Source organism: Lissotriton vulgaris, chromosome 6 (genome assembly GCF_964263255.1).
Source record: "Lissotriton vulgaris chromosome 6, aLisVul1.2, whole genome shotgun sequence".
Lineage (NCBI taxonomy): Eukaryota > Metazoa > Chordata > Amphibia > Caudata > Salamandridae > Lissotriton > Lissotriton vulgaris.
The window spans coordinates 1079005642-1079021751 of record NC_141694.1 but is presented as its reverse complement, the minus strand read 5'-3'; the positions used below and the strand labels follow the sequence as shown (position 1 = coordinate 1079021751).

Sequence of the window (16110 nt, the reverse complement as noted above, 5' to 3'; positions counted from 1 at the left end):
CGCCGGCTAAACATCCTGTAATTCTGGTCAAATCACTTGATCTCTACCTAAATTAATGTGCCATTAACTTGTGCTCATTAAAAGCACCGGTGTTCATGGTTAAGTGCCGGTGCTGAGCACCGGAAACCACCGGCTCAAATTAAGCACTGATTGGAAGGAAACAGGTGAAAAATTATGAATATTTTAAAAGTAAAGGGGTGAACATTGTCTGAGACAAAACAGAGCAGAACACAATAAGTATGAAATAAATCACCATAGTCGGAAATATGGATTCTTTTTTTATTCTTGGCTTCACAATAAATAATCGACAGACAAAACAGAAAAACAGAATTCAGATGACTAAAGTGCTTTAGGGACATAAATATATATTTATATAGATATAATTTTTAAAAAATCGGCCAGGAGCCAATCCTGACATCGGAACACTGCTTGACAAACAATCATTATTTACAAAATATTCCACCATGAGGTTTCCCAAAATATTATAAACATTTCATCCCGGCTCAATATGTACATGTGTTATATTGTTCATTTTTTTGACCGCATATTACGACAAGTATCATTCGGTAGTATACAAGAACCATAGATTGGTAGGTACCTCGGATTTAAAGTGTAACGTGTCCACGAGGCAATACAGAACCTAGTGCAGATAAAAAGCATCTCTACTTCCACATGAGAACCAGAAGCAACAGTTTCATCGTAGGCTTTAGTTCTCACCGGGGCGTTTTAAGAAGGTTCCACACTCTAAAATGCATGTATGTAAAGAGCTTCAATAGAAAATACAGGCCTGAAGTACAGAGCAATTGTTTTTACCGGTTACAAGCGCTCAGATTTGCTAAACCAGAGAAATTGCGAACTGCAAAATAACTTTTTCTCATGTACTAAACTCATTCCAAAATTTGAAAAGCTGCTTTAATTTTAAAAAATGCATTTTGAAAACCTTTTACCGGAAAGCGGTCCGCTGTCCCTTGCTGGCCACCATCCCTGTGAAGGCATCCATTGCAAGGGAGTCGCAATTTGAGACCTGCCTTATAAATATTTTAAAGAAGTTTGTTCTGCCACCCCCTCTGAATCCTTATTTTGCAAACCAACCTATTTATACAGAGGTCTGTTTGCAATACAAGGTATTGGTAGCAAAAAGCTGGGTCGCAAATTGCAACTTTTTCCAGCCAGCAAAGTAGTACTTTCATGAGTAACAAGTGCTGCGCATCTTCAAAATGGACAACACCTCCCAAGTGGAGATGGGAGAAGGAGGCCATTGAAGTATTGGATGTTGAAACAAACCATGTTTTAGAGGTGGGACCATTTGAGTACGATTAGCAGGCTGTTTTCTTGTCTTGGATATGTAGAGTGAGTTGAGTTTCTTAAACTTTCTCAGGGTAGAAACCTATCGAATGGAGGGTTTATTAAAGTACAGCGGGGAGTCTGTTGAACTATTGTACAATATTAGATGAGCACCTTCTTAAGTAAGGGCTATAAGTGCAAAACCACTTCTTTGTAACCTAGCTTTGTGAGGAAGTGAGAGCGAAAGAGTGAGAGATGGAGAGACAGAGAGAGAGACAAAGCTAGCACAAAAGAGTGAAAGAGGTAGACTGAGGGGGCACAATAACCAGAGAATCATAGAGACATAGGGCGAAGGAGCGGCAGCAGAGATGGGGGGTAGGCATTTGTCCCACCCTTTCAGAACAAGGGAGGACTTCAGGATGGTGTAGATTTAAAATAGCATTCGTTAGGGGTTTGTTGCCTATACTTTTTAGGCTGCATTGGTATTAATTACTGCTTTCAAGTCCACAACAAAATAAAATACTAGTTGCCTAACTTGGGTTACTTGTGCTTCTTTAAAAAGAAATAATGCATTTTCTCGTGGAAACCTAACATGGGTCTATTTTCTTATCGGTCTAATGGTGTAAAAACACCTTGCAAGTAAAAATTTAGAAAATATCATACTTTTTTTAAAAAGATGTCGGAAATTCAAAATATGGGCGCTTTGTATGGCAGTCTGCAGCCGAGCCACCGTTATACTCTCCTTATGCTCTTTAAAACTCGTTTTTACTCCTTTCCACCTGAGTGGTTTTTGAGAGGTGTGGTGCAGCGGCCAGGGTGCCTGACTCCGGACCTCGGGGTTCACGGCTCGATCCCCGGCGCTGGCGGCAGGCTAGACCAGCACCATGTGACTCTGAGCAATAGCTCGCTCAATCTTCCCAAGGGCCCCCAGCGCCGGGACACCTCTCTAGAGGTAGCTGTGCGCTTTACAAATGCTGGCATTTCATTTACCTCTCCCCCCCCACCCCCCCCCCCCGCCCCTTGTCTCCCTATTGACTTCAGTGCCCATTGTCATTCACTTCCAGTGGCCCGTCGCCGCCAAGGCCTTGCCTGAAAGTGCCCCGGCTGTCGTGCTTGGCCGTGCTCGAGAGGTCCATGGCGGTGTCTTCCGCACTGTCCACTGTGACTTCTCTCTCTTGAGAGTTCCTTGGCGAGTCCACTTGGATGATTTTATAGTCCTCCTCCTCACTCTTCAGCCTGGATGTCTCTGAGTCCTCGTTTTCAGGTTTTCTTGAGACATCCATGGATTTTTTATGCATTCCTTCAAAACAGAAAAGGAACAGAGTTAAAAGAGCTCTGAAGCCAGGCAGAGGCAGGACAGCTGATGATGTCATCTAATAGTTGGTTGTGAAATAAGTGCTTCTACTGAATTCAGAAAGTTCACTAAGAATTCAAACTATTTTGATCGTTTATGAATGCATGGACATTTCCTAAAGTGCATAGCCATCAAAAAAAGTTTCTTAGTGCTAGGATGGAGCAGAGCCTACTATTAATTAGCAAAAATTAGAAGAAATGTGAGTTTTAATGGCTTTCCTTAACTTGCACACAAGATAGAATAGGAAGTTCCTTGGCTTGGTGCTAGCAGCTAGAATGCAGAGTCGCCTGCGGGAGGAGTCTGCATATGGGGTTTATGCAATCACTTATGTTGGTTAAATCCTCCTTCTAAGCTTTATCAATGAACAATTAATTGTTCAAAGACTGGTGGGAATGATTTTCCTGAGGTGACATAGTCACTATAGGAACCATACTGACCCTCTGGATCAGTACATGCTAAAAGAAGAGCGAAGCCCTTGAAGAGACGCAGGCCAACTGCGTGGTCCAAAGCTCCCATATACATTAATTCTCCTGACCTACAATAACACTTGACTGAAGGCCACTTCATTTTAGAACCAAGATTTGTCCCATCCCTCAAAAACTGACCGTCCTCTCTCATTTTTTTAAATTCAATAGTTGTTGCATTTTTGTCTGCAGAGCAGTAGTGGCCCATTGGTGGGAGTGCTGCTGGCCGTTGACATCTGGTGGGGGAGGGGCAGGGTGGGGGTTAGTAAACTACAAATTACAGCAGATTATAGGTAAGTAAACATATAAATAAATAAAGTGAATTTTGTTGCGTGAGCTGCATCGCCAATTGCGATGCAGCGCGCACAACAAAATTCGTTTAATTTATTTATATGTTTACCTACCTCTAATCAGCCGTAATATATAGTTTACTATCCCCCTTCGTGCCCCTACCCCGACACACGTCAGCGCCCAGCAGCACTCCCACCACGGGCCACTACTGCTGCTGAGTAAGGACACCCCACAGTCCAATTTTCATCTATAAATGACTTCAGAGCTCAGCATTGTAAATGGTCCAACAGTGGTCATCATGTTAGACAGTGCAACAGTGCAGGCATCTCTGGAGTAGTGCAAGCAGCCTTGACTTCTTTGTTTTTTTAATGCTACACACCCTTTTATTGTTTTGTATCGCCTATACCCGTTGTTTCTTTCATTTTTTACATTGCAGCTTTGTTGCTCATTTTAATCCCTCTGTTCATAATGTGGGCTAACATCTGTGAAGTTTTACATTTACTGTTTAATGCCGCTTATTTTGTTTTAATACACAAATTTTTTAAAAGACGTGAGTCCCTGAGTTTTGCACATGCTTACTTATACAAATGAAGGAGCGGGGTTTTGAAAAGATGGGAAATCATGGAGAAGTGTGGCTCACGGTGTAGAGCAGGCAGACCCGGAAGCTGAGGTCAGACCCGGGACCAGGGTTCAATTCCCGACGCGGCAGGGTCTTGAGCTCAAATGTCCACGGACTCGATAATTCTCGCTTCGGTGCCTGCTCTAATCATGGGTTCTCACTCTGCAACTCTGGGCATTAAGCTTGCTTAATCTCCACAACGGCCCCCTGCGGCGGGATGCCTGGCTTTCACCTTGGGGATGCCTTGTAGGGGCTATCTCACAGGGAAAAGCCAGGACGGGTTCCCAAGGCAAGCGCCGGGAAACCTCCGGGTAGCTGTGCGCTCAATAAATGCAATAATAATAATAATAATAATATCAGGTGTGGATGCCCCTAGTCTTGCCGGATACAATGACTGCCCTAGTCTCTTGACTCATAGGCACTAAGCTACTAAGACTGTGTTTACCAACAGTTCTGCCTACACGTGTGCATAGAGGAAAGCACTATTTATCAGAGAACATACTCCGTCACAACATCTGCACACACAACAAAATGATGTTGGTCGTTGCTTTTTGACATTGAATGAATGAATGAGTGTATGAATGAATGAATGGATGGATGGATGGATGGATGGATGGATGAGCAGTACTTATAAAGTGCACAGCTACTCCGGCTGGAGTGTCCTGGCTCTCACATCTAACATATGGCTGCCCTACTAAAAGGCGTTGCTCTTAAAAAGCAATGTTTTCAACTGTTTCTTGAAGTGGGAAAGTTCTGTTGATGCTCTCAGAGCTACCAGCCCTTTGTTCCAAGCTTAGGCTCCTAGGAAGCTGAAGGACCTACCACCTCTACGCACCAGACGTGTTTTGGTGATGCAGGCCAGATCGGCGCAGGATGATCTGGGTGCTCTGGTAGGTGTGGCTCTTCTAAAACTAAGGTAAGATGAGTCTGAAACTGTTTTAAAAAGGCACAGCTTTACAGAGAAGGTGGGAGCTCTACATTTAATGGTGCCTTTCTTTGTGGATGTCTACTTTACACTAACACCACACCTCTTCTCATTGCCATAAATGCATCATAGGAGGCCAGCTCTGCTGACTTACCAAGCAGCCAGGGGGCGCAGGATCCCACCAGCCCACTCTTGGCGGAATTGATGATGGATTCTGGCAGAGGGATGGAGTGCCTGACCATGGCCCCGTACAGTCCATACTCCGCCATGACACTGCTCCGGCCCCAGCACTTCTCGCGCTTCCTCCACTTCGCTCTTCTGTTCTGAAACCACACCTGTGGACAGAAGAAACAGACAGTCATGGCACGCTCTTCATTCAAAGGAAGCCATTGATTTCTACACACAGATTCATCCTGGTATATACAGTCTGCATACTCCAAGACTAGAATGATTGATCCTACACAAAACCAACATTTGAAAGTAAAGATTCTTTAACCCCTTGGCTGCTTCTCGCATTGTAAGCATTTCAGGCATCTTATTTGGCCAGATTTACAATCCTTAACTCCACATCTACGTAAGTGGAAGGTATGTATATTTTTAAGTATATATATGTGGCGTTAAGAATAGTAAACCTATAATTTCCTGTATATTGTAGCGCTGTTGATACTTCGATCATCAGTATTTTTGATACAATATATTCGTAGTACGGTATTGACAGCCCAATATTCTGATACCATACATAGTAAAAAAATACCCTGTTATTTCTGCTTTTTGTTTCGGTCCAGTATCTATGTCGGAAACAGTAACATGAAATTGAAGGGATTTTTAGAAACATAACTTGTGATCTTATCCTCAGAGTGGGTTATATGATTATACCACGACTTCAGTTACCACGCATGGCTTTACCACGCGAATTTTACCTCGCAAGTGGCTTTACCACGCTGGTATTTACAACGTTGCATTTGTCTACGAGTAGAAACGTCTTACCTGCACGTCTTTCTCCTCGAGCCCTTACTTCCATCCTCCTTTGAAACAAACGTCAAAACACGTACACCGAAATAAAAAAAGGACTGTTTTTTTGACGTACACAGCACGTCTTTGGGGGAGGCTCTTTCCTCTTTCTTTTAATTTTTTTCCCGTTTTTTTTGTTAAACTAATCTGCTTGTTTTTTTTTGGGGGGGGAGACCCCCCCCCAGACCCCCCAAGCTCCCCTCCGAGCCCCCCCCCTCCCTCTGCCCCCTCATGCCCACGCTGATCGACTTCAAGGAATACCACGTCTCCCCCCTAGCCCGTGGTAAAGACGTCGTGGAAGGAACCCTGCGTGGAAGGCACCCTGCGTGGTAAGTGTCACGTGGTAAACGTGAGTAGTGGTAATGCCTTCGTGGTAAATGATGTTTCCCCTCAGAGTGTAGTTAAACCTCCTTGAAATCAGGGTGCCGAGGCGGTCTCTTCAGTGTGATATTAATCATACTGTGCTCTGAATTTTAAGATCCTAATTGTTACTAGCAGTACTTAGCTAACGAAGTTCTTTTATATATTCAATTAACTTGTTTTTAATTGACCTTGGTAGTCCATCTATGCATGGAATGTAGTATATGTTAGGGACGGACGCCCCCTCCCGGCCATCAGTTGTTATTGACTCACAAGTTGAAGGCGCTCTTATAGAGAGCAGCTCGGGCCTATATTGTGGTGCAATCCAATGAGGCACACTACATGAGTGACATTTTGGTGTGAATGATTGAAGAATGCAACAGTAGTATCAGCATAGCAACTACAGCTCACATTTTGCACAGAGTATCAATCAATTGGAGATTTGTAGAGTGCGCTAATCACCCCGAGGGGTATCCAGGTGCATGGTCATATCAACACGGCCCTCGCCTATGTTAATGAGTACATAGCCCATGCAAGAGAGTGTTGTAATATTACTGACTATGCAGTCAGTCCAGTTTGCTCATTTTTAGCCCTTGCTGATCTTAATGTGGCCACTGTGGAGGCCGACAAAGCTCAGCGGGTGAGTTTCAAGTATTAAAGCACTCACTGGCCTCAGGGCTGGTATTAGCAGCACAAGCATGTGACAGAGCTGGCCTCTCTTCCGTGACCAATGAAGGGTGGCATGGCCCCTAGTGCAAGGAAGGAAAATGTATCCCAGGACCTCTGTTCACAGCCAGACTGGGAACCGAAACCGGCCCTGGCATCAGCTCGCCCGGCTCCCTGGGGGGGGGGGGGGGGGGATGCTAGTTGGAAGCACCACTCCCGTCTCACATCTGCAGGGGGCCGATATTGCCGTTATGCTGCAAAACTAGCCCCTGGTAACATAAAAAGACCCCCAGGGGTCCAAAACCGGCCCCCACTCTGGCGGCCCATCAGGGAAATGCCTGGTGCCAGCTATGGCCAGTCCAACCCTGCCTCTGTTGGAGTACTGAAACACTATAATAATCAGGGGCTTCTCAGGCTCTGGGCCACATGCCACTGCACCTGCTGCACGATTGCGAGCTAAGCTCTTGCTTCTCTCCTGTTCTCTTTACATCTCTGCTCATTGCCAAAGCCTAACATTAGCTGAAGTCTACCAGATATTCGGAACAGCCATATAGCACCTGTTATTGACGACATTCTGTGGTAGGTGATTGGTCGGCTTGCTCTGAGCAAACCAATGAACCTGCTATTATCTAATGCATGTTCTGTAACATATTGTGCACCTGCCTATTTAACCCCTTGCGTTTATGCAACATACATAACGGACTAGTGGTGGTTTTGAATTTATTTCATATTTGGAGAATAAGCAAAAAGTGTACAGACTTGGCAAGCCAGCTAAGCTGTTGGGGAGCACTGAGTGTCCCCAAAGAGAAGGAGTCTTATCAAGGATTGCATGATTCCTAATTTGGACACATGCCAAAAGCCTTTGGGTAAACTAATAACAAGTGTTCACATGGAACTTATTTCTGAAAACAATTTCTTATTATCACAGATTTTTTTCTGTGTAGATTTAATCAAAGAAGGAAAAACTAATAATAAAACAGGACACATCTGTCATAAAAGAATTAAAGAATCTTCATGGAAATAAATTTCATGTGAACACTTGTTATAAGTTTACACTTAATACCCAGTTTGCAAGGACATGTGGGTTGCTCTTGTTCCTCTGTGATATAAAGGCCTTGGGGTAACACTGCTCAGTGTAGGGTCCTGATCCACCCACCTCGTGGGCAAAAGCATGCTCTAGGGTACTTTTTCTTGTATGGTTCACAAGCCCAGTTCTCCCTGTATTCCACAGTTAAAATACTTTGCTTTGCAGCATGTTTACAGTGTTATCGTCTTCTGGGCGTCTGGCAGGGTGCTCACGCAGGCACACTGTCCAAAAGAAGTTACACCTCAAAAGGTTAGGTGAAACTGCTGCTCCTCAGTCATCTCCCGCCAATGTAGGCATTGCAGTGGCATCCTTGCTGGGCAGAGCCGCCCATTGTAACATAACTATGCATGCCCTGGCACGCATTGAGATACTGCGTCCAGGGGTATAGCTTCAGGGAGGCACTTTGGGCGCTACACCCCCCTAATTAATGTATTTTCTGAAAACTAGTTGGGTATAGGTGCCTTCAGTCTGGTATGGTGAGGTGTTTATTGGATTTCACTTAGGATTTATGCACGGGCATCCCGACAAAAACACACGCACTCTCTCATCTCTATTTTGAAAGTCCTTTAAAAAAATGTGATTATTTTACAACATACTGTTTCTCTCACTTAGTTCTCACACCAATCTGCATTCTTCTCCCTTTCCGCTGTCCCTTAACCCCCTCTGTGGGAGCTTTGTGACGCATAATGTATTTTAATATTATATGGCAGCGTGGTTATCAGAAAGTCTGACCCCCCCCCCCCCCCACCCCACCCCCTACCTGCTCATTTTACTGAACAAGCTACGCCCCACGTGTTTTTTTTACTAAATGATGGGACTCGCTGGCACTTTTCAACACCAGTACTTATGGCAGTATGCCAGGTGGTGGCGCTGTTTATCTTATTTAGAGAGAAGCAGAATGCCAGTTGTTTATTAATTCAATATAGATTGAAAATGGCTAATAGCTCCCCCTCCCCCCAAGCAATTCTTATAACTTTGAGGCCTGCAATAGTTTAAATTGTCACACTTTTAAGAGTGTTATGGCTAGTAGCTGTGATGGTAGTTCTTTGGCTGTGCTTAATTTGAGCCGGTGCTTTCCGGTGCTCAGCACCGGCACCAAATTGTCAACACCATACTTGCGTTTGTGTATCTGTGTGCATGTAACAAGAGTGTCTAACAAAATTCTCTGAACTCACCTGTATCCTGTCTTCCGGAAGTTCCGTTTTCATGGCCAGCATTTCCCTGGCATACACATCCGGGTAATGAGCGTCACTGAAAGCCTTTTCTAATTCTTCTAGCTGGTGAGCAGTAAACACGGTCCTACCGAGAGAAAAAAAACGTGGAACATGAGTATTGGATATATCAAAACAAAAAATACCATCCTTTGGGGGGGGGGGGGGCGTGCATTAGAAACCCGTTGGCTTTAAACAGGGAGAATAATGGTGATTATCATGGACGAGATATGTATTTGAGCGAGGTGACAGAGTCCACAGGGGGCAGTTAGTTGATATCCAAGCGCCACTCACCTGTGCCGTCGCTTCTTTCGCTTTATTTGTGAAGAGGGTGTTTTCAGGTCGCTCTTATCCCCAGACAAACTATCGTCATCTGTGTACAAAAACACACGCGTTTATCAGTTAAAAAAGAGTAGCAGCCTAAATACTTGACCATTGAAGGCGAGACGTTAAACATATATTTTTTAGACATGTTTTAGAAGATACAATTATATTCTGAACGGGAGCTAACTTAGGGCGTGTGCAGGTTTCTTATTGAGTGAATTTCCTTTGCTGATGTCATGTGGTCATGTGGAAAGCAAGTGTCGCTGGAACGCTGTGAACACGAGTCATTCTATCTTTTGTTAACGGCTGCAACACACAAATACAATCCGCTCTGTCTAAAACCACGAGTATCTTTCCTGTGTGTTTCAATATGCGCGCTGGACCCGGGGAAGAATAGTGCAGAAATTATTTCATCTGGAACGGGGAACCAACGCACAGCTGAAACTTCAGAAACACCTGGCTTGAATTCACGGTTGTTCAGGTACAGGAGGTTTCTCCTGGACCCAGTGTTTGCACAGGACTTCATTCTGTACACTGGACTATGTTATAAAAGGACAAAATACAATCGGCATACTTCTGCTAAATGGCAGTGCCAACTGAAACCAACAGACACAATTCTCCACCAATAACCAACGTTAAGATGCAGCTGGAAGCAACGGGAAATGTGTTCTCGTCACATCCGCCGGTGCACAAAACCCACCCCGAGGACAATTGGATCCAGCAGGAACCACCTGAAACCGCTCGCAACAATTCCCACCCGGTGCTGCTGACATGATTGAAAAAAATAATGTAAAATAACTTTTGTAAGGCCAGGCCCCAAAACAAAGACTACCAAAATCTAAATCTCGCTTTAAGCCCCACGTCAGGGGTAGAAGGCGCTATATAAAATAGGTAAATATCTCCGTAGCAAACTTTCGCCTTGCATCTAATGCCCCTATTAAGCACTTGCCAACCCCTACGCCAAGAATCGAGTTAGAATAATAAATGAACCCAGTCCACGCATGCTGGGAAGTGAACATTTATTGAGAAATTAAATACAGAGCACTTTTTTATGGTGGTATCCAAGGACGAGATTTTGACTGTCTACATTTTGGAGTCTGTTTTTGAGAATCGTGATTTAAGCAATCTGAGTTTTTCACGTGAAACACATGAAACAACTACATGGTTTTCAAAAAAGGCAGTGAAATCCCTCGGCTTTCACAAACCTGGACAAACGGTGCTTAACTTCAAATCCTCTCAAAAAGCCTACATATATCGGTAGAACACGTTTTATGGAAAGATAGCCTGCGCTACAGTGCTTTGTGCTGGCTTGTGAGGCACCAGAAGGCATGGGTGGTGTTTAAACGAGGCATGGTTTTCAGGTACAGACTTTAACCCGGAGCAAGAAACAGAAATGAAGAAAGGGGAGAACATGGGCTTAGGTAGCAAAATACTGACCAAGGAAGATGAAATAGAGTTTACAACAGAGAGTGAATTCGACAGGGAGTGGCAAGAGGAGGGAGAGAAGGATATTAAAGAGAATAAAGACTCCACACCCTCGGCGTTCTTTTTTTTCTGGAGAGTTTTATATAGCGCGAACTTGACCCGAATCGGGCATCAGAGCGCTTTACATAGCACCAGTTACTTTACATGTTCTGCAGTGGGGGGCTTCCAAGAAAACTTTGGGCCCCTCCAATTCAATTAAAAAAAAAAATCTAACAAAATAAGCCTCAAGCATGGGGCAGGCTGGAGTGCCATGTATAGAATCTATCTAAGACTTAAGGACTTAGGACAGCTTTCGCTTGAAGGTGGGAAACGGCTCAGGTCCCTGTTGCAGTCAGCGCGGCAGACACCCGGGTGAAAAGGGCCCTGCAGTACAGAGTCAGCCCCAGTTCAGCCCTAGATCGAGGGGGTCCTAAACCCCCATTGAGCCCAAGGTCAATGAACATCCGCGAGTTCTTTGAGTCTCAGGGACCCCTCAACACATGTTACAGCTGGCGGGGGTGTCATCATTTTGCGTTTCGCCTCTTTTGGGAGGGGCTAAACTTCTATCGAGTGGTGGAAGCGGACAGCCGCTCCCGCTTGATTTCAGCACCAAGCGGCTTCGGACAGCTCCCTACGCTGGGGCAGGGAAGCTGCAGAGCAACCCTTGCCAGGGAAGACTAGAGAACCGAACGCACCCCCCACACCAACACCCCGTCTCTCGCTTACTTCTCCCCAACTAGTACCCGTAAATGTTTGTTACTCGATCCTAGGGCAAGATGAGACTCCGAAGGCGCAAGAACAAGCGTCTTTAACGTGAGAAACGTGGCTACCTTACTGAGCGCGCTACCTCGTCTCTAACTCTATAAAAGGCGACGAGACAAAACCTGGCTGGCGCATATGTATTAGGCGCTTTAAATATTAGATTTGTATGTTGAATTGGCATTCTCGCGTGCCTGTGCAAATTCGAGCATTCAAAGTGTACGAGTTTCCAACGTTATCCGCTAAAACAATAACATTTTGGCTCGACGCGCTGGGTTGCTAGTTGCGCTCCACACACGTTCAAATCGTCTCTCCGGGCGCCTCAGTGATAACTTGCCACAGCCCGTCTATATCCCCAGCAGGTCGGCAATGGCGATTTAGCCATTTTCGCAAAAGTCAGTTTAGGCAGAGGCAAACTTACTGGCCCAATCAGACGTTCATATCAGAAATATCTCCCGAATGTATCGGTTCTCCTGGCTGCAACGTAGGAAAGTTACAGCTGAGAACAACAGTGCCCGAACGGTAAGTGCCGATAAAAGGCGAGAGAGCGTAGCCACAAGGTGGACTGGGCTGGCCATACCAAGGAATCAGCACTGTCAAGAAATGTGTGATCCTCGGCAAGGGGAAATGAAAGTGGGGATCCACTATACTCTTTATTTGTATAATTTTAGAAACCATTTGGCACAGAGCTGGAGAAATGCGTAAGGGAAATCTCAATCAATATATTTCCAAAAACCGTGATAAAATAAAAAGATATTCTTTTCAGAAATGGATACAATTCTGAAAATAGCGACCTTACAGGAAAAAAACAACATACTAACGAAAAATACTTTAAAATGATTGTGTTGGTGTTATCATCCACATCATTAACTCTGTAATAATAATAACAATAAAAATCATCATAATAACAAGAACAACAATAGCAACATTATTAGTAACATGAATAATTTGAAACATATTATCTTTTATTCGTTGTTTTCTTATAATGGTGATAACGATTAGAAAAGGAACAATACATTGGCTTATCGAACTAGCAATTAGAAAACTAATGAAATATCGTTAATTTTCAGAGTCAGGAAGTCATAATATTTTAGTAAAGATAAATACACAAATGTATAAAATGTTACCAGAGATGTTCTCCTTGTGCCGCTCCGACGGGTGCATGTACTGATGATGCTCGGCTCGGGGCTGCAGGAATGGCATGTGTGTTGGCAACAGGCAGTGGGTACCACTGTGCTGTTGGGCAGCGAAGCCGCACAGGAATCCCAGCCCCAGGGGCAAGGAGCCGCCGCTCATGGACACCCCGCCCATGCCCGGCCCGGGCCCCTCGCAGCCATGGCCCGGCGCCACAGGGGACGGGAAGTCGGCCTCTAGACCCAGCAGGTCGGTAATAGCGAAGCCCTTGGACCGGAAGCCGCTGCAGCGCGCGGGCCTCTCATTGCCCGCGTTGGGCACCAACACCTTCCCCTTGGAGCTCCCATCGCAGAGCTCGTCTCTTCCTGTCATGCTGACGGCTGGCCACTACTTTCCCTTTTTTTTGCTGCTGCTCCGGAGGATGGAAGGGGCCAGGGCTCTTCTGGGCTTTTTATCTCCTCCCTCATCCCCTGGGAAGTCCAAAGCTCCAACAAGAGGCCGCCCACTTCAGTGACACCGTCCACACCCCCCGCGCGTGCATGAGGGGGCAGTGTGCGCCCACTTGTCCCCAATTCCGGAGGATTAATTGCCACCAATTTCCCGCTACAATCCAATAACCTTTCCCGCCTCCCCTTCGACCCCCCCCGTCTTCTGGTCTCCTCTCGGACGGTCATTTTCTGCACACATGACAGATTTCACTTAACTTTACATCTGTTGAAGAGGCCCCCTTTTGTCCTGGCGGGGACCGCGCGACCCACTTCTAACTCGCCGAGTTCAACCCCTTCCCGCCTAAACTGTCCCCGACAATGAGCAGCCAGGCCGCGTGCAGGAGGCTGAGCCAGCCCACCCTCTGACGGGACCGACGGAGGCTTGAAGGGGCCCGAGCAGCGCTCACGGGGCTTGATCCAACTTGGACCGGGGACAGGAGCCTCCGCTCTAATCGCAGGGCAGCTGCAGGCGCGCGCCGGACCTCATTAGCAGGCAACTAAAGCGGGCTTTTTAACACAAGCGGGCAATCCTTGCTGGCAGCGCAGGCCCCGGGAAGATTAGCAAACGGCATCACTTTCAGGTCTCACTTGAAAAGGGAATCCAGCAGGAACTGCTTCTCCTCTTATCCAAAGGAAGACAGAAAGCATAGTATGTTATTAAACCGGACTGGGAACGTAAACCGGCCCTGGCAATTGAGTCGAAGCCATGGGGGCGATATTACAGCTAAGGGGAAATACCATCCTGCAGTAACAAAAATGGTCCCCCAAGTGGCCAAAACTGTCCCCACCCTGGCGGCCCACCAGGGAAAGGCCCAGTGCCGAAATGGCCAGCCCAGCCCTGGTTCCATGACCATATAGAGGAATAATTCATAAGGCCACGTTCATTTATAAGGTTATGGAGCTCCAGGAAATGTGCAATATACTTATCATGCACTGCAAGGGGGTACTTTATTCCTTATTTTTTATTTTTTTTGCTGAGTTTTATATAGCGCGAACTTGACCCGAACCGAATCGGGTATCAGAGCGCTTTACATAGCACCAGTTACGTTACATGAGGACACACATTCATTTTTTTTTGTTAGGCACGAGAGATTAAGCGAGTGGCCCAGAATCACAGGATGTTTGGCGACGTTACCGAGACTCGAACCCAGATCCCCAGGTTGGAGGTCGAGAGCCCTGGTCACACCTTCACCTTTCTCACAAACCATTTAAAGCCTTGGTACATAACCCTTTTATGCAAAAGAGCGAGCATGTTTGCAAACATGAAGAGTAAAAATTGAATCTCTAGAGCAAAATTAAAAACATTAAAACCTGTGAGATATTTGTTGCAATAAGGTATTAAAGTCAGTTTAATACAAGTCTTTGAAAAAAATGCATAGTAGCTTCGAATGTGTAGAAAGATTCTAACTTTTCTATAATTACCTAAGGAGTGCAAAAAAAAATAAACTTTTTGATACAAATATTTCACTTCTGGTTGTCACTGCACAGCTAGAAAAGCAGAGTAGACGAAAGAAAAGCCCTGTTCCCTTTTTGTTCTATAAACTTCTGCTTCAATTATGCTCCATGGCCTGATTTGCTTTTTCCCTTGGCTGCTGGCTCGGCAATAGGCATTGTGATATCACAACTCAATTGTAATACATTATTACAGCTGAGTTCTGATGTCATTTCTTTAAAATTGGTGACTGGGTGGCACTTCTTGCCGATTATAAAGAAATTAGAGGCAGGCTTTTATACAGGGATTGCAGAATTATTATATTATATTATATTATATTATACTATATTATATTATATTATATTATATTATATTATATTATTTGGCATATGGTATGGGTAAGGCTGTTTGTCTTACTTCTGATACTTTCATATGAGTTGTTATCTGTTGCCCAGATTACTTGTGTTTCTTTTGCGCATTGCAGCTGGGTTTATGGCACTGATGAGCATTATAGATAAAATATGCTAAAGTTTGTAGTCTCGGTTGAAGGCCTGTGAGGTGGGGAGGTGAGGGGGATACCACATTTCAAGCAAGGACTGGAAAATGCTGCATTGCCATTTATTTTACCGGATGACGTGTCACCCTATCATAACTTATGAGAACACAATTGAAATTTGACCTTTTTATCCAAAAACATACTGCATATTTTGTAGATTTTTTTTTATTTCCCCGTATAAGCATAGACCTGCACACTTCAGAATGCAGTGTCCTTTTGGCTAGCTGTCAAGGACTGGTTAAGGGGGCTCCGACACCCCAGTTTACCACTTGGTTGCAGTGTGTTATTTTCCAAAGTCCTGTAAATTAAACACAATGCACCCCCTCAAAACTTTTATCCGATGCCACATTTAACCTTCTACCTCAATAACTCATGTTTAATCAGGCATGAGCATTCAAACATTCCTGTTCTCGCTCTGCCTAATGGTACTTGAAGTCCGGCATTTGTAATTGACACGATAATACTATACAACAAGTACTAATCTGGGTTTAACGTGTTCCTTCCACTGCCCTAACAAAACTTGAAGGCCCCTCCCACTGTGAAATACACGGAGCCCCCCCCCCCCCCCCCCTAGCTCCCTCTGGACCCCTTCAGTAGCTCTCTCAGGTCAGAGGCTTCCAACCATGCGAGAGCCAGAGGGGGGGCCGCGCCCCACCCCCTCCCCTCCAGCACGATGGGGGC

At 45.1% G+C, this 16110-nt stretch overlaps 1 protein-coding gene across 1 annotated transcript; it reads right to left on the bottom strand.

The window, feature by feature from the left end:
- Positions 1 to 2320: 2320 nt before the first annotated feature.
- On the bottom strand, positions 2321 to 13352 carry VSX1 (visual system homeobox 1). Its single transcript, XM_086925345.1, has 5 exons — positions 12947 to 13352; positions 9567 to 9645; positions 9237 to 9360; positions 5092 to 5272; positions 2321 to 2584 (listed from the first exon to the last, which is right to left on the bottom strand). Exons 1-5 carry the CDS (start codon positions 13323 to 13325, stop codon positions 2322 to 2324), a joined length of 1026 nt encoding a protein of 341 aa, XP_086781471.1. The 5' UTR covers positions 13326 to 13352; the 3' UTR covers position 2321.
- Positions 13353 to 16110: the final 2758 nt, after the last annotated feature.

Excerpts from the sequence above, each read along its gene's own strand:
- VSX1 (XM_086925345.1), bottom strand. The coding sequence starts at position 13,325 with ATGACAGGAAGAGACGAGCTCTGCGATGGGAGCTCCAAGGGGAAGGTG. Across the intron at positions 9,646-12,946 it reads GCACAAGGAGAACATCTCTG|ATGACGATAGTTTGTCTGGG; the intron begins GTAACATTTTAT and ends TTTTGTACACAG. Across the intron at positions 9,361-9,566 it reads CGAAAGAAGCGACGGCACAG|GACCGTGTTTACTGCTCACC; the intron begins GTGAGTGGCGCT and ends TTCTCTCGGTAG.